The sequence below is a fragment of the Motacilla alba genome, chromosome 1A, assembly GCF_015832195.1.
Source record: "Motacilla alba alba isolate MOTALB_02 chromosome 1A, Motacilla_alba_V1.0_pri, whole genome shotgun sequence".
Classification (NCBI taxonomy): domain Eukaryota; kingdom Metazoa; phylum Chordata; class Aves; order Passeriformes; family Motacillidae; genus Motacilla; species Motacilla alba.
The window spans coordinates 64,603,984-64,629,851 of NC_052031.1; the positions used below are offsets into that span (position 1 = coordinate 64,603,984).

Here is a 25,868-nt window from a genome sequence, read left to right on the forward strand (position 1 = left end):
TTCTGTCAAGACCCCATCAGCTTTGCTGCTTATTTAGCACTACTCTGAGCCCACACTTTCTTTTTGGACCTCAGTGAAATCTTAGTCGGACCTGTCTGTGTGTACTGGACAGATGGAGGTCAAAAGCCAAAGAAAAGTTTATTAAATATCTGTGACATGTTGAGGATGCTGCCATTTCTTAAGTGGATTTTGAGCCACATGGGTAAAAAGTCAGAACTGTGAAAATTTTATATGTCTGCCTTCCTAGCATATGACCCAGGAGGAGCAGTCTACTCTGGTTATAGTGAATTCTAGGATCCACACATCTCCAGCTATGATTACATTTGTCATATGAGGAAAAGCCATTTTTCTTCTGTTTTACCTGTGATGAGCAGAGAAGTAATTTTGTCCAAAAGAACTTCTGGAAGGAAAGAGCGTAAGTATAGACCCTCTGGAGAACAGACTGTGCAGGGTACAGAGCATGCACAAAAGGAATGGCCTGGCACTCAGTGATAAAATAGGTCTCCAGCTGTCTAAGAACAAATATTTCTCTGTGTCCTACAGAGAATTATGGAAGTGGTTCTTGTATATGTGCCTTGATACCTGTTTGATGCATCAGGTGTTGAAAGAAGTGCAGCCTCAGTACCTGCATATTTTTTAGGCAAAGTAATCCAAGTACTAGTTGGGAAGCCAAGTCTTTCTGACAGGGGTGAACAGACTAACCTGAAAACATTGCTGAAAATTCAGGAAGTCTTGTGCCTGCCTGAATTCCACCTTGTTCCATATTGCTACTTGGCTAGAAGACAGGAATTTGACATAGGTGTATGTCAGGAGATTTGGAAGCTCCTAACCCCTGACTAAAAGGCTTAATAATCTCCACTGTAAACTGAAACCAATGAAGTGACCTTGGTGTGAAGGTGTGAAATAAAGAAAATTGCAATTTTTTGTGACAATTCCCAGCAAGTGCCCCAGAAAAGAACTTTTTAAGGGTTGGGTGACGATGGGCTTTGCTCCATCAGATGTGCTGCCAGAGGATCTCTCTGCTGCTTTTCTGTGCTTACTGTTCACACCAGATGGGATAACAAACCTCGAGGAGTATGTCCCAGAGGAAATGAGCATGGCTGCAGAAGGTGTGCTGGGCCATGTACATGCAGAAGTTTTAGGCAGGGACATGCCTGTCTTTATTCCCAGGCTTTCTTGAAGCTGGCACTCTTCACCCCATACTCCTCACATCTCTGGTAGTTTTGTTTGCTTTTCCTTCTGGATGGTGTTTTTGGTTTTGTTTTTGTTTTTTACTTCATTCTGCAGTCCCCAACTCAAGCTCAGTCCTAACAAACTGAGAGCTGCAGTCACACTTTATTGGAAGAAATTCCCTTTCCCAGGTGTGTTAATGCTGGACATCTTCCTGGTCACAGGAGAAAGTGGGCACCAGCTACACAGCATGGACACTGTCACATGCAACCCCATGTCATGGGGCTGAGTCTTTCCTTATAGTCCCAACTTTGCTTTCTGTAGGGAGATTAATCACTGGAGCTGTATTTGTTCCTTTCAGGATTATGTCAAATGGCAGTGTCATATTTCCTGAAATACTGTGTTAGCCTCTCCTCCTGTATTTCCACAAAATCTTGGTGGTCCTATTTTTAGACTCTGTTGGAAGGATTGCATTAAGTTTAGGTTGTGCTCAACCAAGCTGATACTTTCAGTGGTACATGTGCGGCCCTGCACTTTAAGGACACCTTCAAAAGTAATGGTCATCACATATATTAATAGAGCAACTTGCTCTTCCCCACTATGGCTGTTAATGTAACAAATTTCTAATAGGGAACTGCAGTTTGGAAGGGAGACAAAATGAGTTCGGAACAGAGGGTTACTATTGCTGTAGGTTGATTTTTTTATTGTGGTTGAACCAGAAGGAGATTTAATGAAATCTGACCTCAGGTCTGTGTTTTCCATTTTGGCAAAGAGTAACAGTTCTGTGATCCAGAACTGATGATCACTTCTGCAACACGTCAGTGTTTGGATCTCTTGTGTTATGGGTAGATGATGCCTTGTGCAGCCTTCCCGTGTGAACCTTTACATTCCCACCTAATTTAAGATTCCTACTAAATGCTGCCTAATTTAGAGCTGGCGTCTCTGAGTAAGGAGCACTTGGGCTGAGTTTTTGTTGAGTGTTGGTTTCTCAGCTTTGTTAAATCATGGATCTTAGGTATAGATGACTTTTTGAGATTCATCGTGTGTTCGGAAAGCCTTTTTACCTAAGGAAGGGGTTTGATTTGCCTGTCTGTGTTACTCCTCTTTCCCTACAACTGTTCAGAAAGCACACTGGCTTTCACATCTGTGACCACCTAGACTGTTTATCCTGCTGCTGCCATGGGGAATCCATGGAAGCTGTAGTTCAGGAGCAGGGCTCGGGCCCTGCTCTGTGACCCGCGACTAGAAGGGAGCCTGCAGAGATCACCGTTCCTTCCGAGCAGAGAAAGCCAGCACAACCCCCCAGCCTGGGGGGAAAGGGTGCTGCAACAAATCAAGGTTTAATTCAATCAAGTGATCTTCGGGAGAGTGAGTAAGGATGAAAGTTCTGATTGTTCACGCTTTGTGAAATTGCAGTCCTGGGCTAATTCATGCTGGACCCAAGGTAAGTCACCTCAAAGGAAGAGCACAGGGACGCAGCCACAGGTGACCTAAACATGCCTTCGGGGCTGCAGCACGAAGGAACAGGAGGAAGAAAGTTGTTCGCCTGGGGATTAACTAGCAAGTCAGAAGGTTCTGCTGTTTTATCTACTGCCTGAGCAATTAGCAGCAGATTGCTTTTCTGAAGAAGGCAAGTTGCTGGTGCTGAAGTGTGTTTAAATATCTGTCACAGCCAACACTGGCACATGCCAGGGTATGAACTGCCCTTCTACTAGAGAGCACTCTTACCTGTAGAAAATCGAGTTGTGGATATCTCAATAGATTATTGTCATCACCAGTGAATACTGCAGAAAAATCCTGGCAGGTAAAAGAAGCAAGGGTTTCGTAGGAGAGGATTAAGGGTGTGTCAATGTTGGTTTTATCTGACAGCCTTTCAAATCAAAGTCTGCATCTGTTTATAGGTACTTTGTTTCTTGTATGGCTTCTCTAGTTTATCAGTGACTCAGAAATACAGGAGTCTCCTGTGGAGTATTAAGAGGGGCTTGACCTATGCATTGTAAATACTTGTGCTAATGAGGTTTGAAGCAAAGAAAATCAGATTACTTATCTGTGCTACTACTTTGCCACTGACCCTGACAATTTAAGGGTGATTTATGATTTCTGGCATGCCTTCCAGGCCTCTTAGCAGAGTGTTCCAATCAGAATTGCCCTGAAGTCTTTAGGAGTCTCAAGAGAACTGGACTGAGAGCCATTTCCCCATGTCTGTATCAGGTATCAGTTGCAGACAGCATGGAGAAACACTCTTTCAGCACTACCTAACCTGTGCCTTTCTTTTACTGCAGTTATTTCCTCACTGTGGCACTGAAATCTGTGTGCTTCACCTATTGCCAAGGACATGTGAGCCAGCCTCACACACGTCCTGTAGCACTCCAGGCTTGACCTAGCAGGCTTCTGTAGAGCGTGTTAGTTCAGTGGTTACCCAAGCATGTGGATATCTGTGTTCTTTCCAGAAGAGCTGGGCATGTGTGTCAAGTAAAGATGTGTTAAAATACCTTGTGGCTTCCAGTCAGAATGGAAAATGCTTGGGCAGAATTCAGTTCTAGACAAGCTGTTGTCAAATACCTGTTCAGCGTGTGTCAGCCAGACAGACTTGTGATGTGTTACTGGGAAGTGGTGCTGTTTCAGAACATTCCAAGGTAAAAAAACCCCATAGTGGTAGCACCTGGTGATGGTTTAGGCTGCTCGTGGCCACAAATTTGCCTGTCATTATTAAGAAGGGATTAGCGCCCTCGACATTGTCCTCAAGAGGTCCTTTATCCTGCTGCTGGTTTGCTAGAGAGAAATGAGTTCTCACTCTGCTGCACATGTCTGGAGGGCAGACAAACACCTGGCACACTGTCACATCCTGCTAAGATGGCGTGCAGTGCCAAACCAGTGAGCTGACCAGTGTGATAAACCTTTGTCTGGCTCCGCTGGGTTTATGGCATAAAGCCATGGCTATTCCAAGCAAATGAACTTTTTGGAAGCGACTCTTTGTGAGAAAGTGCATCTCAGGACTTGTCTGCTTGGCAATTTAGACTGAAGCACATGCATAAACTTGACATTAAATATCTTTCTTCAGAAGCAAATGGCTTTACTTCACTGTATAGCAAACTTTACTTCTGAATGGGAGCGTTCACTCTGAAATCTGTGCATTCATTGACCTCACACCTTCAGTTAGGAACCTTCACTTTCCCAAGTGCTGATGCATAGACAAGCTCTCGGGACAAATGATGTCCCTAGTGAAATAAAACTTGGTACAGCTGCTACCAGTGACTTGTAAGCTGGGAGTAAGATGGAAAGCTTCATAAATTCATCTGTGCCTTGCAGGCAGGATCATATGCTTTTCAACTGGCATAGCCAAAAATGTGTTTGTACATAGATATCATTCCTTCCCAGTGGTAGGCATCGAACAGATTCTGTTCTACATGCCGATGGTCTGTGAGAGAGCAGGTGTTTCTATATCTAACGTACTTCAGCTCTGAACCCAGGGCTGTTATTTTAACTTGGGATCAGGACATATTCATTCCAAAGTCTATGACCCTCACTGCCATAAATACTTCTTTTTTTTGTTGTTGTGGTTCTTGGTGGTTTGCACTATTTTAAAGAAAAAGTCAGCATTATAGTCTTCTCAATTTGATTCAAGTGACTTTCCATACTCTTTCCATACTTCCTTTTTAAGGAAGACTGATTACAAAAAATTGCATACAAGTGTTGATCTGAATCTCATTCAGTCAAGTGGGTGTGTTGGTATTGCTGCTGGGTACCTGCAGAAAAGATAAAGTCAGACATGTCAGGGACACCTAGCTGGCAATCCTAAAATTTAGGGTTCAAAATGTAGACTTCTTATCTGAGTAAGTGCATAGTGTGAAGAATCCAAATTACAGGGAGAAAAGGGTAGCATGTACATGCCATACAACTAACTGACAAGTCTGAAAGCACTCAAGTTAATTAAATGCTCTCAATCATCTCTGTGAGGTAGGGAAAACACATCATATCCAAGGGTCATATAATTTGTGAAAAAAATAGCTTCCTAAGGTGTTCTCAAGGTGAATTATTTATAAATCCAGTGTCCAGCCCCATTTATGTTACATCTGAAGAACTCTGTGCTACTGAAATGCCAGGAATGGCTGTGGAAAGGCTGGTGGTCAAGGAGTGATGAGGTAAGGGAGATTATTTCCAAAATTAGGTTTCAGGGTTTAACAGGCTAGGACTTTCTGAATTGGATGTCTGTCATGAAGCCTCTGTAGCCTCTGAGGATCTCCCTGTTCTTCTGGAACATTAGATGACAAGTAGTCCCAGCTCTGCTTCACCTTGCCCCTAGTTCACCTTGTCAGCAGATGTCTCTGAGGATTCAGTTTCACTCTGTCGGGCAAGCAGAAATAGCAGCTTACTGTCACCAAAGGAGGGATGTGCAGGTCCCTCATCTCAGCCCTGCCTTTCTGCTGGTGCTGCAGTTCCTCCTCTTACCTTGTGCTACTGTTAGCAGCTGTTGGATTCCTCTGCAAGCCAATTGAGTGCATTAAAAGCAATAAGGAAAAAATATTGGAAGAAGAAAGTTTAAAAGATTGGGGTTTTTTTGTTACTGCATTAGTAACTAGTGTGATTTAGTAAGACAGAAACCATGGACCAAGGTGTTGGGTGTTTGGTACCAGCTGCCCGTTCTCTGTGTTCTGGGATGTTTTCAATCACCTCTGGTGCCAGCCTGTAGGTGCATGGCCACCAGCTTGGTCAGGTTGGAGTGTGTTACATGCTTCTGGAGCACAACCTTTGGATTATTTTTTCTGAAACCCTCTGGTTTGTGTGCTGTGAGACTGCTCTGTGGTGCAAACCTGTATTATAAGGAGGGACAGTCAGACAGACAGTTCCCAAAGAAAACCCTTGAGGCTGAAGCATAATTAGGTACATGGCTTTAGTGAACTGAATCAGCTGTGCAGGGACAGGGTCTGGCTGCAGAGCTGGAAGAGTGGGAATGCCCTGCTGTCCTTTGGCAGGCTGTGGATGTGCTCAGCTGGGAGCACACACAACCTACCTGCTGAGATACCACCCAAACCCAGGTTCCTGGTGCTCACCTTTTCACAGCCTGACACCAGCCCTGCGTCTCTTCCAGAAACTGACTGGTTTGCAGCAGAACACTCTACCATGAAAGCATGAGGGTTGTTAGCTAAAAGCTGTAGTTTTGATAATTGCAAGGTGAATTGTCTGTACAAGAAAATGGTGCAGGTAAGCGAAGATACCCAGTTTGCAAACAAGCAACCACTTTTCTTTCATGGATTGGTGCAATTTTTGGGCATGCACATGGTTAGCTGTGCTTGATAGGATTGTTGATACAGACTAAAATCAATCCTAAAAGCTTACTTGCCACACCATACTTTTGGAAAAAACTGAGGGTGTGACTCTCAACTAATATTAGTGGTATTAGTTAAGAGTAAGCTCCCAAAATATAAATCAACGGCCAGGATTTTAAACAAGTAATCTGTTAGCACCAAAGCTGATGCAACATGACTTCCTATGTGTTGTATCTTGGGACTGATAGCCATTCCTTTCTAGTGAGGCCTGAAGTCTGTCAGAAGGATGTACACTAACTTACTTATATGCAGATTCTTTTATTTGTAGAAATACATGGAGGATATCCTCTCCAGGAGGATAAAGCAGACTCTTCCCCTTCTGCCTATTCTCATAAAAGTTATAGAGCCTAAACTTTTTTAAAGGTGTCTGCTCCTTTGTCCCATGTGGCTGGAATGGGCCAACACTTTAACAAGGTATAGGGTGATTCCATTGGCCTCATTTCCATAGAAAGCTAGATGGGAACAGGGAGTCAGGGGTAAGCTTCCAAAACTCTATTCCAAGGTGAACCAGAAGCAAAGAAAAAGACACAGTCTTTTCTTTGCAACACTTACCTTCCTGGTACCTGCCTCCTAAGTGAGGTCCAAAGCCCTTTCATGGCTCCAGTTTGAGGGAGGAGATGAGCACTGCAGAACTGGGTTGGAATTCTGCATGGCAGCAGATAGGGAACAGTGTCCTGGGAAGCACTTAGGGAGTATAGACCTCAGCTGAGCAGAGGGTTTTCAAGATCACAGCCATGTGCTTTGTCACCTGAGTTATTTCATGGATCTTCCAAATTAATAGATGAACTTTATAGTTAGGCTCCCAGTCTGCAGTTTATAGACTTGTCTAAGGAATTTGAAAATTTAACTGGGAAATGGGAAATGAATTTGATTTGGGGGAAAATATTTACTAATCAAGGTCTGCAATTGTCAGTTTTCTTTTGGGTTTTAATTTGCAAAGCCAGATGTCTCAGGTCCTATTTTCTTGCAGATATGTTCCCAGCATTGCATTTTGAAGCTAAAAGATTGTTTTGGGTGTGTTTCTTGCAGGTAGCTTAAAAATGGATGCTCCCAAAGAAGTTCAGACACCAGGAGAGTTCAGATGTGAGCTGTGTGAATTATCAGCCCCGTACACATATTATGGGCGGACATCACCAAACTCACACTCGATTGTGCATGTGCCCTCTGAGATCACAGACTTCATTTCTGCTATGAGCATGAGAATCCTTGTAGTGTGCACTGCATGAGCCCAATAATGTGCTCTACTGACCCTGAACATGAGGCTCGGTGCTTAAAGTGATCTCCTTTTTTCCAAGGGGAAGGAATGTTAAAAATTGTCAGTGCTGATAGGAAAAACAACAATAAGTTTTTGTGCCCTGCTTCAATACCATGCAAAAATCTGTATTTAACCTATTTCCTAGCCCCACTGACAGTTCTACTGTACCAATATTTTCTTGCTGGAATGCTGCTGACTGCCAGCCTGGTATTTCTGGGAATGGCCCTTCCCTCACTGTAGCCTCCCTCAGCTGAGCAATACATACAAACAGCATGAATGAAATATATATGGCAAAACCACTTCTTAGGAGCTATCTGGCATGATGTGGAGTTTTGAACAGCGGTGCTTTTATGTGTGGATTGGACAATCCTTTGTCAGACCATGTGACATCAGGGCGTGTGGATGCTCGCTATGTATTTATATTTTCAGGGACCAAAGCCTTTTCTCTCTCTGCTAAGTAGGGATAGTTTGACCAGGAATTATGCAGTTACAGCTTTGTCTGCAGACATTAAACTCCCCGTAAAATAAAGCACTCTGCTTTAAATGCAAGAGTAGCTTGGTGGAGGCCATCACGGTCAACAAATTCGTCAGGCAGACATGTTCAGGAACTCTCTGGAGCTGGAAGTCAGGCGTGTACTCAGCATTTCACCCCAATAAGACTGCTCAGTTTCTTAAAGAATGGAAGCAGCTGTTGATCACCACCTGCTGGGGCTGTTGTCCTTGGGCAGCTGTCTTTTTATCATTCCAAACCCCGCAGTGCTACTGGTTTTCCCTCTTCCACTCAGCAGAGCAATGGCTCACCTTTGATCAGGTCCATTCCTGAAGAGTCTGAAAGTGAATCTTAATTTTTAGGTTTTCCATTCTCAGAGTTAAGACTCCAGCTTTATTTGGATTGCTCAGGTGCCAAAAGCAAAAGAATAATGCTGAAGCATCACACTTCTATAGATGCTTTTGAGAAACAGCTTCACACCCCATCTTTCTTGGCTTGCTCACATGTCCCAAATGCAGTGCTGCAGGAAATGTGCTGGACAGGGGGCCTTGTCAAATGGCTCTGCACTGATGAGGGCTGGGAATCCTGCAAGGGGAGCTTTGCAAACACAATCCTGCCTTTGTATCCCAGGGACTTGTTGACAGGGTGATCTGCCATGATAAGATGCCTGAGCTTTCCTGACAGTGGAAGGCTCTGGCCAAACCATTTTCTGTTTGAGTGGACAGAAAAAGGAGAGAGGAACACAGTGCTGGACACACTCCTGCACACACTTTTTTTGTGTGTGGAGGCAAGGAGAAGGCAGTACTAGTTGACAGAATACCTTTTATCCATATTATTCCCATAATCCAAGTTTTACTTAAGCCCAGGAGTAAGCCAGGTGCCCTTGCTGCATGCCCTTTGCAGACAGATGCTCAGCTGGCTTCTGTATTATTTTGCCTGGAGCTCCCAGAAAAAATAAAGCTTTAGTTTTTCCCAAGCAGATTGCCAAATTATTATTAAATGCACTCCCTCAACACCCTGGAGCAAGCAGTGCAGTCTGTGACATAAAGTAAGCACACTGAAGGTAACTGCAAGGCTCTCTGCTGGTAGCTCCTGCTTTTGAGAGCTGGGCACCTCAGATTTACAGCAACAACGTGACCAAGAGCAGTAAAACCTTTGTATTTCATACTCACATGCACACAGATTTGAAAGAGAACTTCTGATTAAAAGCTGTGCAATTGAAATGGTGACTTGACAAGGTACTGAAGGCACTGAGGTTGGCCCTGCTAAGGAGTGCCTGTTATAAAAAATGGAAGATAGTTAAGGTAGAGCATTGAGAAAGTAAGATGACACTGAGAGACTCACCAGTTGCTCTGCTTTTGGGAGAGAGATAGGAAGTACAGTATAGGACTGAAGGCAGCTGCAGAGTTGAAGGTTTTGAAGAGAAAAGGAGCTGCAGAGCTGCTGCATTGCCTCATGTACAACAGCAAGAGGAGCAAATCAAGTACAAGTGTGAAGTATACACTTAAAAGCCTGAAATTATTCTTTTGCAGGCTTTTGGAAGAAGCCTATGTCATGAGGGATCCTTTCACCCCTGACAAGGACAAGTTCATTAGGTCTTATTGCAGTTTGTGTAGCAGAGCAGTGTGTGTTGGTTCAGTAGGTAACAAAAAAACAAGCTGCTTCAATAATTTCTTTTTGCTCCAGTCCTGGTGACCTGTCAGAGAAAGATCAAGCAGCAAAATCCCAAACAATCCATTTTTAAAGCAAACCATTCCCCCTACCACTACATGTATGTTAATTGTACATAATTGTATGTTCTTGTGGATTCCACTAGATGAAGCTCTCAGGATTAAATTAAAATGATCAGCAACTGTGAGTGTTGTGCTTACAGATAAGCACAGTCAAGCTCTCAAGCACAAGGAGAGCTCTTTTCTACTTTCTTAGCACCAGGAAATGCAAGGGCAATATAGATCATGCACAATAGTAGATTGGGTTGTTTTTTTTTTCTGTAAAGGGAATATAAATGTCCATGGATTGTTAGGTTTGCATTCGCAGCACAGGGCTGTCATCCTATTTGCAAAAGTTAATGTTTAAAGTGAGCTGGGAAGAGAGTTGCATCATGCCTTGCTTGCTCTCTGAGGAAGAATGAATTTAAGTAGCAGCTGGAAGGCAACCTTAAACTGTGAAATCTGAGTGCAGTCCAGAAAGGTGGTGTAAAATTACTTGTCTTAATTCCTTCTTCTGAGTGCAGAACTGGCCCCTTTGTTTGCTGTGAGTCTCAGATTTTGGGAGTTGGGCAGACACAGCCAGAAGGATACTGGCACACTTGGCTCAGTTTAGTTGCTCTGACTTGTGGCAGTCAGCACCAAGGATAGGCTAAGAGGAGCATGCAATAACACCTTTCTCCTGATTGGATTTATTTCCTTGTTAAAGAAACTTATTACTCAGGTTTGTCAGGGATCCGATTCCAGGAAAAAAGGTTTAATAATTGAATTGTGCAGCAGCAGGAACAGCTCAGGCTGCTTTCTTTGGGAGGAGCCTTGAACAAAGGAACCCCTGGGCTTTTATACCCCTACAGTCTGTGCACCTGTTCCCAAGGGGAATTTTGGGTCTGGGGTCTTCCTGCTGTTCACTGGCTCCTGCAGAATCTCAGGGTGACCAGTCCTCTCCCAGACTGTGATGCAGGGCCCCGAGCCCTTTGTTAGGGAAAGGATGTGTGCCCATTCCTGGCTTGTTGCTGGGGGTTCCAGTTGTTTCCTACCATCCATGGTACAATGTGCAGCTGGCATGGGAGCTTGCACACCCAGCTACCTGCACTGGGAGTATTTCTCAGCATCCTATCTCTGAAGCCTCTTCTGACCTTTAAATGACTGAAAGTCACCAAAAGTGATTGCAGCTCAGAGGGTTTGGTTTGGGTTTTTTTTCCATTCTGAAGCTACAAGTAGGCTCTGACTAGGTGAAGTGCCAGCACTTTCTGGTTCTGGCTGTGGTGCTGGGCTCAAGTTTCCAGAGCCAGGTTGCTCAGGGCAGTTGTGTGGAGGCAAAGCTGACATGAGCAGGATCTTCCCTGCTGTCCCTGCTGTGGCAGGGGCTGACTCCCTCCCACACAGCCCAAGGAGGAGCCAAGAGCAGCTACTCAGAGGGTTTGGGCTTAGGGGCTTGATTCCTGCCCTGACACGCCAGGTCTGTCCTTCCTTTTTAACAGCACAGGATTGGCAACACAGGCACATTTGGGACAAACTTGAGCACATTTAACTATTTTCATTCCCAAGTCAAGTGTCTTGAATTTAGGAAGGATTCAGCAGGTATTTCCAAGTGTGGCAGTTTGAGCTGTCAGAAATAGAGCATTTCAGCCTCTCAGGGTCCTTGCACACATTGTGCTTTTCTGAATGAAGGTGGGGCTTTTTCTTTGAAAAGATGTGTTGTTTCAGTTAACCCAGGCACTGGCAATGAGTAGAAGATACTTGCAGAGAGCTAATGGGAGCTCCTAATCTTTTTGAAAGTCCTGGTTATTTTGCCTGTTGTGGAAATTTGTCAGTCACTTACTGCTTGTTATCTGAGTTTTCAAGATTCCCCTGATGGTATCACTCTAACTAAAACATTGATTGTAAATAATTGAGCATAAATTTCTTACGAAACTGGCCAGGCCAGATAGTGAATCACACATATGACTATGGTTTCAAAATGAATTTAGCAATACTGCTTAGGTAACACTGAAAGAGATCTGCAGAAATGATAATTAGTGCTTTAAACACCCACACCACAAAGTAAGTAAACACATACTATTCCTCTTCATGTAGGGAAAATTAAAAGTCCAGAGAAGTAAAAACTTATCCAAGGCAATAGAGAGAGACAAAGGTAGAATAATATCTCTCTATTGGCTGTGGTTCCTCCTTGTGCTTGACCTAAGTACGTCAATTCACTCCTGAGCTGAGTTAAATGTTAAAACAGGAATTGAAGGAATTGAATTGAAGCTGAATTGAAATAGGAATTGAAGCTGAAGAAAATTGTACCTTCTTGGGCCTCTTTGCAAAGAAGCTGGACCAATTGGAAAAGTCTTAGTGACCAGTTGCTTTTTAAGTTGTGGTAATTCAGAATAGTATTAGGCTAATGTGTGGCAAAATTAAGACTTTTCTTACCTTGAACTTGGCAAAGGGATTTTAGGTAGCTTTTGTACCTAAGGGGACTTGAGAGACAGATCAGATTTTAGGGTTTTCATGAGACAACCCATGCTAACTGAAGTGTATTTCCTCTTATTGTGCCAATAAAAGTCATGACTTAGAGCTGTTCTTTATAGCGTTCATAAACTTAAATATCTCCAAATATCCTCTGAAGTTTCTCTCAGTTCATTTACTTCAATCATTTTGTAGCCTGTATCACCCTGCTCAAGTCTTTTATCAGAGTGCCTTGGTAAGTGCCATTAGTTCTGATCCAACTGGGAATAATTCTAATGATTATCTGTAATGTCTTAAAACATGTCAAAACCACACAAAAAGGAAGGTAATATAATTGCTTTTAAAAGTCTTTGGGCAGGTTGAGTGCCCTTCTTCCTATTACCCTTTCAGAAAAGGGGAGAGGAAATTATATAATCTGACTATATAAGTAATTTAAAATAGTTACTTCTGTTTTATTGCAGCACTTTCTAAAGACATGGAAAAAAGGTGACTTTTGGAAAAGAAAGGAGGAAAGGGAGCAGGTTTCATCCCTTATTGCTCACCTCAGCAGAAGGTGACTGAGCACTGACCTCGGACATGATTGTAGGCATTAAGTGATAAATGTAATACTACAGCTGCTTCCCACTCAACTTCCAGTCATGCCGGGTCAGTCCTGGATAGAGCCTTTCCTTTACGTATTGTGGTAAAGATACCATCCCTATATATATATTACTTTCAGACATGATTCATGTCAAAACAGAAATAAACCATGGCAGCATGCTTTGGCAGCTGTTTTGCCTGAATTGGACTATTAAATTTGGAATTGAAATGGCCCCCTCCTGCCTTGGTCATGGAAGGGAGAAAACACATTAAAGAATCATCCGATTAAACACAGAACTGTATCAGGATAAGGGTTTAAAAGAAGGGCTCAACTTCACGTAGTAAGTTTAATTTGTAGGGCATTGAAAGAAGAGTTATGCTGAAAATCCCAGGACTGAGAGAGCAGGACTACGGGTACATGCTCAGGGGTGGAGTGGTTCATAGTCATGATTTCCCCAGTTCCCGTTGGCCAAAATCTGCACTAGCTGGCTACTCATTTCAGCCAAAAGAATGCAAGTTGAACACCTGTTTTACCTGTGAGAGCTGCATCTTGACATTGGGGATCCCACCTGCAGGAACAGCCTCTCCTTTGCCGTGGCCCAGTGGCCACCTTTGGGAGCACTGAGCCCTGGAGCTGGGGGGCTGTGTGCCATTTGGCAATGCAAGCAACAATAGCCAGGCCAACTGAAACTCTAATCTCCCCTTTTAAGCTGGCAGCTTAACGTACTAAGGATACCAAGAGACAAAAAACAATAGGCTCTGGAGGTTGTGCAACTGAAATCCACTTTCAGGGCTTTTCAGAGACTAAGGCCTCACACTCATTCCTGAGCATGAAGGGGCCTGGCAGTCAGTGCAGAAAAGGACAATAGATGAAGATGAGTTGTTCCCCAAGCTTCTAAGTCATATGGAAGCAGGCTGATTGTGATTTTGATATAATTATCATCTGAATCTGCTGCTAAAGCCCAGATAGTGACATAAGAAACAAAAACAAGGAGAGGAACACAGGAATAGCCAAGCCTAGCTCCCAGAGAAAGGCCAGCTGCAAATGACCATGACAGGGGAAAACTTTGCTATTTAGGTAAGACCCAGGGAATCCATTTGTCCAGTTCTGTCTAAACTGATGTCTTTATTCATTCTAAAATCCCCAAGAATAATCCATCAGCAACACCAATTCCAGCTTACCCATGAAATCCTATTTGGAATTTGGTGATCAGCACATCAAGAGAGCCAGGGATGTCAAGTCTCGCCGCAGAGCAAAGGAATAATACATTCATTAGTTTCTCTTCCAGTTGTTCAAACTCTATATTACAAATACATTAAAATGCTCCATCACTTTTGCTTCTTTCTATTCAATTACTAACATCTGGTTACAGCTCCTGAGGAGAAAACAAATATTGGGTCTGTATGAGCTGTGAACAGAACAGGGATAGCAAAAATACCTTTTTTGTGCACAACAGCTTTTATGCTTTGCCATCAAGAGTTCAGAGGAGAGCCATTAGCTCAAGCTTTAGTACCAGGTGTGGTTCTAGGTTTTAACCAGTTGAGTACATTTATTGAGGGTAAGGGATGAAATCTCATTTGGATTGCCTCAGATGAATGGAGTTAATTTAACTACTCTGGTTACTGGACACCTCTGTGATATTGATATAACAGTGATACTTTTTAGTAGTCTCCTAGGACAATACAAGTGCATGGGTTAATGGAAGTAAGAATAGTTTCTTTGGGAGTTATGGAAAAGATGGTCTGTTGTGAGTGCCTCCAGTACTTGGTACTTCTGTGGGCCTTTAGGCCATTTTTGTGGAGATTGGTGAGACAGAGTGTGCTGAGGCTCTCACACGCCATTGCAGGAATTTGGAAGATCCACCCAGGAGGTAGAAATCTTCATCAAGCAAGGCTTAGAGGAAAACTTTGCTGTTTCAGTAAAACCCATGGAATCTCTTACACCTTTATTCACTCTCCAGGTATAATCCATCAGCAACACCAGCTGCAGCTTACCCATGAAATCCTATTTGGAATTCGGTGAGCAGGCCAGGAAAGCCATGCATGGTGCAGGAAGGAGAAGGCAGCCAAAGGGGTGTTGCTCTTCCCTGTAGCAGGGAGCTGGTGAAGGTCACTTTAATAGGAGCAGTGGGACAGTTGATTTGGGCGTTTTGTTTTTCACCCAGTTGGCTCTAACCAGATGTTAGAATTATTGAGTAAGAAAAAGTTAAATTGCTGGAATATTTCAGCCTAGAAGAAGAATAATTCATTTTAGAAGAATTCAAAATATAAATGTAGTTTAATGAGACTGGAATGTAAGCATTTCCATTTTGTGTATCCTGCTAGTAATGTTATTTCTTTGCAGTTCTCTCCAAAAGTTTCTGCCTCCCCTGTGTGAAGGAAAACCTAAAGGCCTTTCCTTTGGAAATACAAGAAGACATGGATAAAAGGAAGCCCCAGCAGAAATCCTGCAAAAAAACGGATACAAAGCATAAATCTTGAAGGTCCAGGAGCGACAGTTCTTTGGCTGGGGTTTCTCCTCTCTCTGCTTGGAGACTATCATGTTGCTCCTTTTAAAGAAGTGACCTTCATCAGCTCACTACTACCGGAGAGAGCAGCAGATTTCCTTGCCCTTGGCTTGGCTTCAGACATCCCCGTGCAGCGCCGGCCGCGCCAGGGAGCGGCTCCAAGGTGCTGAGGAGCCAGAAGAGAAGGCAGATGAGCCTGCTGTCACCATGTGAAATGTAAGAAAGTAAGAAACCAAACAGCCCAGAGCATAGGAACCGTGTCCAGATTTCCACATTTGCTATTTTAGTGCTTTGTGTTGTTCTTGACACTCCCTACAGTGTTATGAAATTCCAAAACAGATTGATCTGGCTTAATTCAGCATATACCCAAGAAAGTCAGTGTACACCAATTGTTAATCTGGCAGTGCTGTCCTGTAAGATTACATAAGGCAGGGAATTTAAAGATTTATTTCTAAGTCTAAAATAAAAGTGCTGTGAGAACATGTCATAAAAATAATACCTAAGTTTCTCAATATTGTAATCTTAATGCTATCACAGCACTGAGACTTGAGACTTTGAAGGCTGGTGCTTCTGCAATCAATAAAAGTATTTACAAGTCCCTTGCACTTGCAGCCACTTTTCACTTAACCTTCCAGTCTGTGTCAGCACAGCAGCTGGAGAGGACCCTGAATACATTTGATTTATGCTTTACAGTAAAGGTGACTTCTTTTTCACTTTCAAAGCAGTTTATCTGGAAATAGAAAAGTTCCATTAATACACTCAATTCTTTCCTGAACCAGACAAATAAACTGCAGCTGTAATAGGGATGTCAGAAACACAGTTTCAGGTAAAAAAGGTTAAAAGTTCTATGGAAACAGCAGTTTGTTTAATTCAAAAATTAGCTTCTTCAGTTACCTGTTTTGACTGTCTTAAGATTTAGGTGGCTTTTATGTAAAACCCAAGTCACATGCCTTAAGGATACGTCTAGAATGCTCCCTAATCACAAATTCACATTTTTTTACTCAAGTTCCTGCTGGTTATTGCTTCAGAACCTGTTAATGCTTTGGTGAACATCTCTTTTTTTCCAACACTTCCATCCATATAATTTGTAATAGGACAACATCAAAAATCAATCATTTTAGTAGAATGAACCTGTGTTTGTTAAAAGAAATCAACATTATTTCAATGAATTGTTTAGGACATTGAAGTATCCTAAAATCTTTCTTTTTTCTGAGCTTACTATATTGGTGCCCTCCGTTCAGGACTGAAATTTCTGCAGTGACTGGAGGCAATAATGGACCTATTAGACAAAAAAGACCTAAAAATGGACCTAAAATGGACCAAAAATGGACCTAAAAGACAAAAGCAATAATGGACCTATTAGTAGCCTTTTCAAGCCCTAAGTGCTTTAATAAATAAAGTATATATATGTCTTTAAATGTGGAAAAAAAGATCCACGTTATGAGGCAACATTTCAGATTCCTTTTTGCAGTTACAAAAGATTACACTTTCAGGGAAAGTGATTCTAAACTTATGTAAGATGGATGGTATTATATTTCAGTTTCACATTAGGAACACTGTTTAAAAGCTGTGGTGTGTCTGTGTCTGCTCCACATAAACACCAGAGCCATGTCCTGTGCTAAACCCGCAACTGAAGAGAGCACTTTCCCACCTTGGAATTGTAGTCTTATAATCAGCATGGTTATGTGAGATCACAGGATATGTTTACACCAGCAGACATACCTTGAAATATGTTTTTTCCTGGATTTCCCATTGTTCATGACAGGCTGTACTCTTAAAAGCAGGTTTTAAAAGCCTGCCTAGTGCAGTTCCGATGTCAGTGAGATCGGGATCTCATCTCTCTGACCTGTTTTCCCTCCTGCTCAGCTTCCTCTGTGCCCTTTTAAGACAAAAGCAGTTATCTCATTTATTCATAACCATTATCTTTGCCTTTACGATATGACTGAGGAGTCATTTAGTGCCCTCAGAAATTTCCATGCCTTTAAGTACTTGTAACGTTGAACTGAAGGGGGAAAAGACTCAGTATTAAAAGGGAGCAGAACCTCAGAGCAAAACTACCTAATATTTAATTTGGCTTGGTACAGCTCAGTTATTTATTGTACAGCAGGAAAAACCAAGTCAGGGATGCCTCTGCTTCATAGTTAGCTGGCTGTGAAGACCTGATAGGCAGAAAAGCCAGCAGGTACCACAGAGGGACAGCAGATGTGTGCTGGCATCTCTGGTCTATGCTTTAGGGAAAGGAGACTGCCCCACGTGCCACTTGGTATTTCCTGGAATGACAATGGATTATAATCTGTGTCCAGATGTTAGACCTTAGTTATTCCACATTCTTTTATTCCCACTGAACATGAGCATTATGGTCCCAGTATCATAATATTTTGGTATATATGTGATCTCACAGCCTGAATGATACCATGGCCAGCCTTCCCTGCTCTTCATGGATGCACAGCCTTTACTGGTTGTTTTCATTGGGGTCTTCAAGTACTTTCTGCTGCTCAACATCAGGTCTTCCATGCTCCTGAGCACAGCTGATGAAGAAACCGGAGTCTTTTTCCTCTGCTGTAATTTTCACTTCAGCACTCTGTTACCAGCTTAAAATATCCCCAGATATTAAAATATCCCCAGATTCCGGAAGGAAAACAGCTACCTGTGACATACTTCCCTGATTTAATTGAAGATGTGCTCATTGAATCAGTCAGTGCTGCATTTCACACAGAAGTGCACTTGTTGAATTCCATGGATGTCTCAAACCAGCCATACAACCCATGAGAATACGAAAGATCACAGCTGGATGGTGGGTCAGCACCAAACTTTGGTAATATATGTAAACAAATGTATAGGCAATGTCTCTGGGTGTGTTACACACCTATTCCTGCTTCAAAAGGCATCTAACAGTACACAGGGAAGCATCAGTACTTGAAGGTGCTTCAAATAGGCTGCCTTTTGAATGTCACATTGCAGTGAACTCCTTTCCTTGAGACAAAAGATCATCACATGTCATTAAATTCACTTTTAAAAATATTTTATTTTTTTAAAACCATTAAGGCAAAACTGTGTTTCAAATTAAGTTGGTTTACATTCAGTCTGAAAGGATTAAAGCACATAGGTTCCTACAGTCTCTATACAAACACTGTGAATTCAACCTCTTGTTTTTAAAGAAGGCAGAAAAATCAGAATGTGAAAAAGAAAAAAAAAATGTTAAGTTCAAGTTTTTTCATCCTAGATCAGTAGGCTGGTAACATCTGAGAATGTGTCATCGTGTGTAGCTAGATGTGACTTTAACATTCACAAGTGCAAGATTAGTTGTCCTTCCTAAAAATCCCTGCAAGACCAGGGCATCCATTCATCCTTGGAAGTGTCATTTGCATTGTTCTAACAGAAAGAAACTCGGGAACTTGGCTGGAATTGGTGGTTTTTACTGGGAAACAAGCATTCCATGAGAATTAGGTTTGACTACTCTTTGCAAGAAATGTGCTCTTTCCATGTTCTGCATTTACTGAAGTAAAATGTACCCAAAACAGCTGTCTGGAAACAATAAGCTATTTTGTTTTCTCTTTAATATTGACGTCTTGATTTAATGAAACACTTGTTGGCTCCATTGATTAGGGTTTGGCAACATTAACAACACTGTCCTTTTTTTGTGTCCTAGCAGATAACAGACCATTTAAAACCTGAGGGAGGGCTTCAACATCCCGGGGCACTTAAGCTGTGGTGCTGCATTCCTAGAGAAAATTCTGAGCAACTGTTTGTAAGAGCTGAGGAACAGCAGGAGCTGCTCAGCAGGCAGGGCCCCCGAGGAGCTGCTAAACCAGACTTGTCAAACCACTCAGAGGGGGTTCTGGAGCACACTGATAGAGCTGAAACGTTGGTCAGGTTCGTTTCTACTAAAGAAGGAACTGAACCGTGCACGTTTCTGCCCCGCCGAAGGGCCAAGGCACTGTGATTCCATGGGGAGAGCTGCTGTGTGTGCGGGAATGAGCCCTGGGAGCCCCTGCATGGGCCGGGCTGAGCAGGGGGGCTGCTTGGGAGTGAGGGGCAGTGACCTGCTCGCAGCTCTGCAGCACGGCCCACGCAGGCTGCCTGGTGACACTGCACTCCTACACACCCACAGGTGAGTACAACGCAGGACTGCTGTGCCACCGGGATTTCAGCGCCTCAGGACTGCCCCATCCTGCCAAACTTTTTTTCTTTCAAGTGGAAAGAATGCCGTGAAACTCCTGGCACTGAGCACAAGGCTGGTGTCTTTACCACAACAGGGATCACCTGCATGCCCAATGCGAGAAAATACACCAAAATATCACTACTACTTCAAGCAGTGGAACTACTTCAAGTACCTCATGCTTGATCTTGCAGTCCTTATTTAAGGTCCAGCCTGTAATCAGATCAGTCTCTTGTGCGTGCTGCCTATCCCCTGGCAGAGGCAGCTCCTCTGAAATTGAGGTCCTTGCAACAGGAATTCTGTTTCGAAACATCCACAGCAATGGAATCCGACAAGATTGACGCAATAAAGGAGCTCAAGAAAAAAAACACAGCCCAGCTTCAGAAGAAGAAAAAGATTAAAAAAAAACCAAACCTGTGAGCACAATAGAAAAAAGAAAGGAGGAAACAGCCTTCCTTAGGGTGGGCTCAGTTACACAGCGGGTTTGTGTCATATGAAGGGACGGGGTAAAGGAAGTGGCTGCAGGTCAGCACAGAGAAGTCCAGCAGAGCTTTTGCAAACATGACACAACCTCCCTGGGAGACAACATACCTGTGTGGTGACACTGATGAAGTGAAAATGGCAAGCTGCAGCAATTTGAGGAAATAGTGTATATGTTACAAATAAAAAGCAGCAAGTACAAATGACAGCTAGAACATTTGTAAAAGATTGTGCTTGTGATACCTACAGTGTTTGGTGATTCACACAGCAAAAGAAAAGGTAGATACCTTTGAAAGGTACCTTTTTTCCTATATCAGATTTCCTTAGAAGGATGCTGTGGGCACAGACTGTCGCACCTGCATGCACCAGACTCAGCATCCCTACGAGCAGACTCTGAATTCTATTTCAAATCCCTCCTGTAGGGAAGCCAATAATGCCATTTCAACGTTTTGTTTTGCACTGCCAAATCATGTTTGAAATACATCTATAAAAGCAGCAGGTTGCCCTCAGGGCAGATGGCAGGGAATAATCCTGAGTACACGTTGTTATTCCCAGTGAGCCACAGGTCAGTTCCGCAGCAAACACCAGCACCGGTGCATGAACAAAATGCAGCTTCTTTTTAGTTCTTTTCAAAGGAAAATGAGCTGCCATGCTGCAAAACAAAGATGAGCTCAGGTCTGCACACTATTTTTCCTATTGGTGAACTTGAGTTAAAAACTCGATTTTGGGATTGCAGCTATTCCTCAACTAGACTTGCTTTTATTAAAATTAAATAAAAGGAAGTCTGTGTTCTATGTGAAAATATATTTTAAAGTTTTGTTATAATCCTCAACACCAAACACTGATAACTTTGAAGAATTTGTGATAGTTCTTCACAGATGATACAGCAATAAAGACCAGACAGGAATAAATAGCAAATTGTCTTTGACATCAGCCCCTTCATCCTTAACCCATAAAAGGAAGTACTTCCTCACTGTACAAAGGGTTCACAAGATAAAGTGTGTAACAAATATTTAAATTAAATAATTTACAGATTTTTCTTTAAGCACCTCTGTAATTAATTTAGTGAAAGTTTATACCTTGCATTTATATTCTTGTACTTTATAAATTGAAACATGAAGAAATGGTATTACATTAAATTAAAAAATCCCACAACACATAACAATATCAATAATCTTAGATCAAACCCACATATTATTTAAATCTCCAGTAAAAGAAGGATAATAAAGCTGATTAAACCTAAATACAAAAATTATATGCAACTGATTATCAGGAAAGCACTTGGGACATAAGCAAGCACAGATACCACGCTCCACCTTACATTCCAGCACTTCCTAAAGGACGAGGCATTTCTGAGAGGGACCATTATTTGCAGACCTTATGCTGAAACAGTACCATGACAGCTGCAAGTGCATTTGTCAAATGCAGTTGCAGATTTTCAGTAGAGTCACAGGGAGCTTTTTAGGAGAGACTGAAAGTGTTCCTCTGCAGCCACAGCAGGATATCCCCCAGCTGCTCTGCCTCAGATGGGGCCCAAGTTTGTCCAGGCTTTCCGTCAGAAATGAGGAAATTCAAACTCAATCGTATGTGCCCCAGCTCTCGTGATGAATAAATCTCCCCAAGTTTCAGCAGTTTGAATAAACAAACAAATGTTTAGATGCTTATTATAAGCTCTTTGATGTGCAGCCTTGTGCCAGCTCTCTCATGAGAACGGGCTTAGGGCAACTGCTGGTATTTCCGAGATCCGCGCGGGGCAGGAATAATGCAAAACTCTGCTGGCTGGCAGCACTTCAGCTCTGCAGCAGCTGCTGGAACCAAAGCACAAAGGCACATGGAAATGGCAGTTAACACAAAATGTGGTTTCTTTCAATGCAATGGAAGATGTAGCTTCTGTAAGTGGAAACTTTCCTATTAGATGTCAGTTTGGGTTTAAAGCAAAAGTGGGATCAGAAATTTTGAAAGGTACAAAGTAACTAATTTTTTTTAAACAGCAGCTTTAAAGGACATATTTAAGGAGGAGAGAAGAATGAACCTCAGATTTCCCTAATACTTGGCACAAAACCTTCCTTTTCTTCCCCCCTTCCCCTTTGACAAAAAGTACCTAGGCCAGCAAAATATATAAATAAATAAATATTTTCCCCCCAAACAATGCTCAAAAATGAGTAATTTGTAGGTTTGCTGAAAACTTAAGTCATACCATTGTTTCCCAGGATATTTCTCTATCCATCTGCTGCCTCTTGCCTTAAGCTCTTTGTGGGGTCTGGTTGCAACCAAAGCTCTTCCATGCTACGACAGTAAAATGAGTTCTGTTGGCAAGAATCAGATCCAAACTGTACCTGATGAGCCAGTAAATCTTTAATATCATCTTAATCCTAAAATCTGATCACTTTGCTTCCCTCCACAGATGAGGTATTTTAAAGTATGAGTTTATCTGCACATAGGGGAGATGCTGAAGTAATCAATCAGAAATAGATCTGAGACTAGTTTGGATTCCAAATTAAAAAAAAAAAAAGGACATAAACTGAATAACTTTAAAATTTCCTTGGCCAAAACCTGCTGTAGTCATCTCCTGAAGGAGCAAATGCAATTCCTTAAAAGTATAATGTAGAAATGAGAAATTCTTTTGCCCATTAATTCTTGGGAGGTGAATTGTCTGCCCTGTGCCACTCATTGAAGTGACTGTGGGAATGTGCACAGGACAGCAGTGTGGGCAGTGGAATCCATCCAGAATTTTAGGCTGTGTTAACATCTTGTTCTTATTTCTGTAATTCAGAGATGTGTTCTCTTTTTTCCTTTTCTTTTTTTTTTTTTTTCATTATGGGTCTGCAATTTAATTTAACACAGAAATCAAACCTTTAGTGTCTAAGGAAGTAGTTGAAAATTTCTCGCTGGTTTTCAAATAACAAAAAAATTATTTCTCATGCTTACAACAGGACTTTGTTACAAGCAGCTGCTAAAACAGCTAAATATTATGTCTTTCACTGAGTTACTCTATTTGCAATTCTTTATAGCTTTGCTGAGAATTTAAGTATTTATTATTATTTTTCCATGTTTTTAAGCGTTACTAAAGTGTTTTAGCCACTTTTGAGAACAAGAGCTGGAAAAATAGTTATGCACACTGACCGTGGCTGATTTTTCCTGAGAACCTACAGTACACCTAGACTATGGAATACAACTTTGAAATACAACTTTGAATTTGTCCTTTGCAAAAAATCTGTCCTTTGGGGGAAAAAAATTTCAAGTTATCCTTTTTTTTTAGAGGATAAATGAACTGGCTCCTACAGTTTCAGAACAGCATCCCAGAATGGCTGATATTTTGACAACTTCTTGCATCAGCAATATCACAGATCAATTATTTCCGTGGCCCAAACCCCACAGCTCCTCAGTGAAACAGGCTTGGCTGGAAGAATAAAGCGCCAGCATTCCTAAAATCCTCTGTTTCTGAGGGCACACTGTGTGCTGCTCTGGGACACAAAAGGCAGCCCATTTCTCATCTGAGGGTTCCTGGCAAGACCAACATTCCTCTCTGAGTGTTTGAGTGTTCTTCCCGCTGGCAAAGGGAAGGGGAGGAAGTTTTGTGCACATGCAGTTACTATTTCTATCCTGCCCTAGATGCTCACCAAATTTGAGGCCTGTGCTTCAGTATTTTACACTAAATATATCTGTAGTTATCTATAACTTCTGCCACAATCATTGCCCAGATAAAGCCCAAGTTGCCTTTAAACCTGTAATTTTTCCAGCATCCAGCTGTGCCTGTGGGCCTGGACAGAAACAAGCATTGCCACTGAAATAGGAATGACAACGTGATGTTCTCACTTCATCACTCAATCCTGGTGAAAATTCTGGTGCCTTCAAATGTGCTACAATAAAACAAGTACAAAGTGTCCTCCTGTGCCACTGGAAGCTTAACTGTAGTGAAAACGCTGGGATTGCTCCTGAGACCTCGTTGTTGTGAAACAGAAAGTAAAATTAAGAGGTAATAATGTGAAGTTACTGTATCAAAGAAACAAAAGAGAAACAGCAGAGTGCCTTGCAGGCAGCTGGCACTTCTGGGCAGCTCTCTGAGAAAAGAGCCCATGAAGTGGCAAAGTCAGGAAGCCATTTCATTGTGGCTTCTCTCGCAGCAGGAGTGCAGCAAGTGCTGTTGTAAAAATCAGTTTACTCCCAGGAACACAATAAACTCACTCTCAGCTGTGCTGCCTTCCATTCTATGACACAGCCTGACACCTACGAACACTGCTCCTGGTATTACTGTCACCTGAACCACAAGGACAACATCTGGTGAAAACAAGTACCAAATACTTCTATCCATGAGGCCGAAGAAGGAATAGAAATATATCCAGGTGGGTAAAAAATGAAGCAGTGTATTCATCAGAAAAACCAACAGGTCCAAACTATACTGCCAAGACACTTAGAGGAAGCTGGTGCCTTTCCTATCCAACCATTCCTTTGGAGTCATCTATCACTGCAGAAGAGTGCAGTATCCTTGATGGAAAGTTAAAATTCTTTTTTTTTTTCCCTAGGGTAGGATTAATTTTTCAGTCTCTCCAAAACTCTTGCTAATTCAAAGTAGTATTTTTATGTCAAAACTGCACCCTGAGCCATTACAAGTTCTACAAAAATACAGGGTATACAATATCTTTTCCTCAGTGATATTTTCACATTTCCTTAACAGGCTTTTGAAACAAAAAGGTCCCATCAGTTTATCATGTTTACTCTTCAAGACACACCTGTTGGAGCATCTCTGCAGTGTTTTAGATAACTCTTTGGATTTTGTTTAATTTCATAAGAGAACTGTCTTTTAAACCTGCTAATCCTAAGTTTGCCAACATAACAATAGATGAAGCTGTACATCATTTCATGGAATTAAAGCAACAATGGATCAAAGATCTCTCCACATTTTCAGAAGTGTATGGACAGTAATATCCAGCCATTTGCTACACCTAGATGAATGCTTTAAGAAAAAGTGTTAGCTGGCTCTCAGTAGTTACCATTAGGCAAAAGTGCATTGTCTTTCTGACTGTGCAGATACGTGGAAGGAAGGTGCTGAATTTGTTATATTAATACTAAAACGACTAAGCCAAGAGGAAATACAATTTTGTTCATTTCTGTTACTTAACAATCTGATTTATTATACAAATACGTATTCCTTACCAATCTTCAAATTTCCAATAAAAGAACCATTGTAAGACACTTCATTGAGCACTCTGACCAGTATTTTTCTGCAGCACTTTTTCAAAAGAAGGCAAAAGATCCCAAACCAAAAGAAGTGTAACACTCCAGTTTCCCAGTTTTAGATTTTTCCTGCTCTGGGCTGAGTGAACAGCCCATAACTGTACAAGTAGTTTTGCTCCCATCTGTATTTCTCTGTCTTTAAATATTGTGGAAAAAAAATACTAAAAGTCCTTAATACATATCCCTGTAGATTTCCTGTAGTAAAGGGTGTAAATGTGCATCAGATTCAGTCTTCTTGATTATCTGAACAAGCTGAGCATGCTCTGTGACCAGCTGTCGGAGGTCAGCCATTTTTTGGAGAAGTTTTGGGAAGAGGAAGGTGTCATCAGGATGGTTGTTTTGCAAGTGAAGTTTCAGTACATGCACAATGCTCTCCTGCATTTTTTCAATGTGTCCTACATTTACAAGACCAGGACGATCTGTTCTCAAAACAAGCAAAAGAATACATGTCATAATTTTATAATGATTCCTCAAAGTGTAGTTAGTGGTAGAACTGAATCTTCCAGAGG

General features: G+C 42.0%; 2 protein-coding genes across 7 annotated transcripts in view; one reads left to right on the forward strand and one right to left on the reverse strand.

Moving 5' to 3' along the window:
- Positions 1-7,230: 7,230 nt before the first annotated feature.
- CDPF1 (cysteine rich DPF motif domain containing 1) lies at positions 7,231-22,636 on the forward strand. Its single transcript, XM_038153001.1, is given in 3 exon segments — positions 7,231-7,650; positions 9,775-9,880; positions 15,304-22,636. Coding segments are annotated over 3 exon segments (375 nt in total). The 5' UTR covers positions 7,231-7,537; the 3' UTR covers positions 15,460-22,636.
- The window catches only part of PPARA (peroxisome proliferator activated receptor alpha), a 33,483-nt gene continuing 26,109 nt past the window's right edge, over positions 18,495-25,868 (reverse strand). For 5 of the 6 annotated variants that reach the window (XM_038152994.1, XM_038152995.1, XM_038152993.1 and 2 more), the window contains one exon: positions 18,495-25,778. In XM_038152994.1, coding sequence (XP_038008922.1) covers positions 25,531-25,778 — 248 coding nt within the window. In that variant the 3' untranslated portion in view covers positions 18,495-25,530. The remainder of the gene's footprint in view (positions 25,779-25,868) is intronic. The other variant, XM_038152997.1, reaches the window with a different exon arrangement.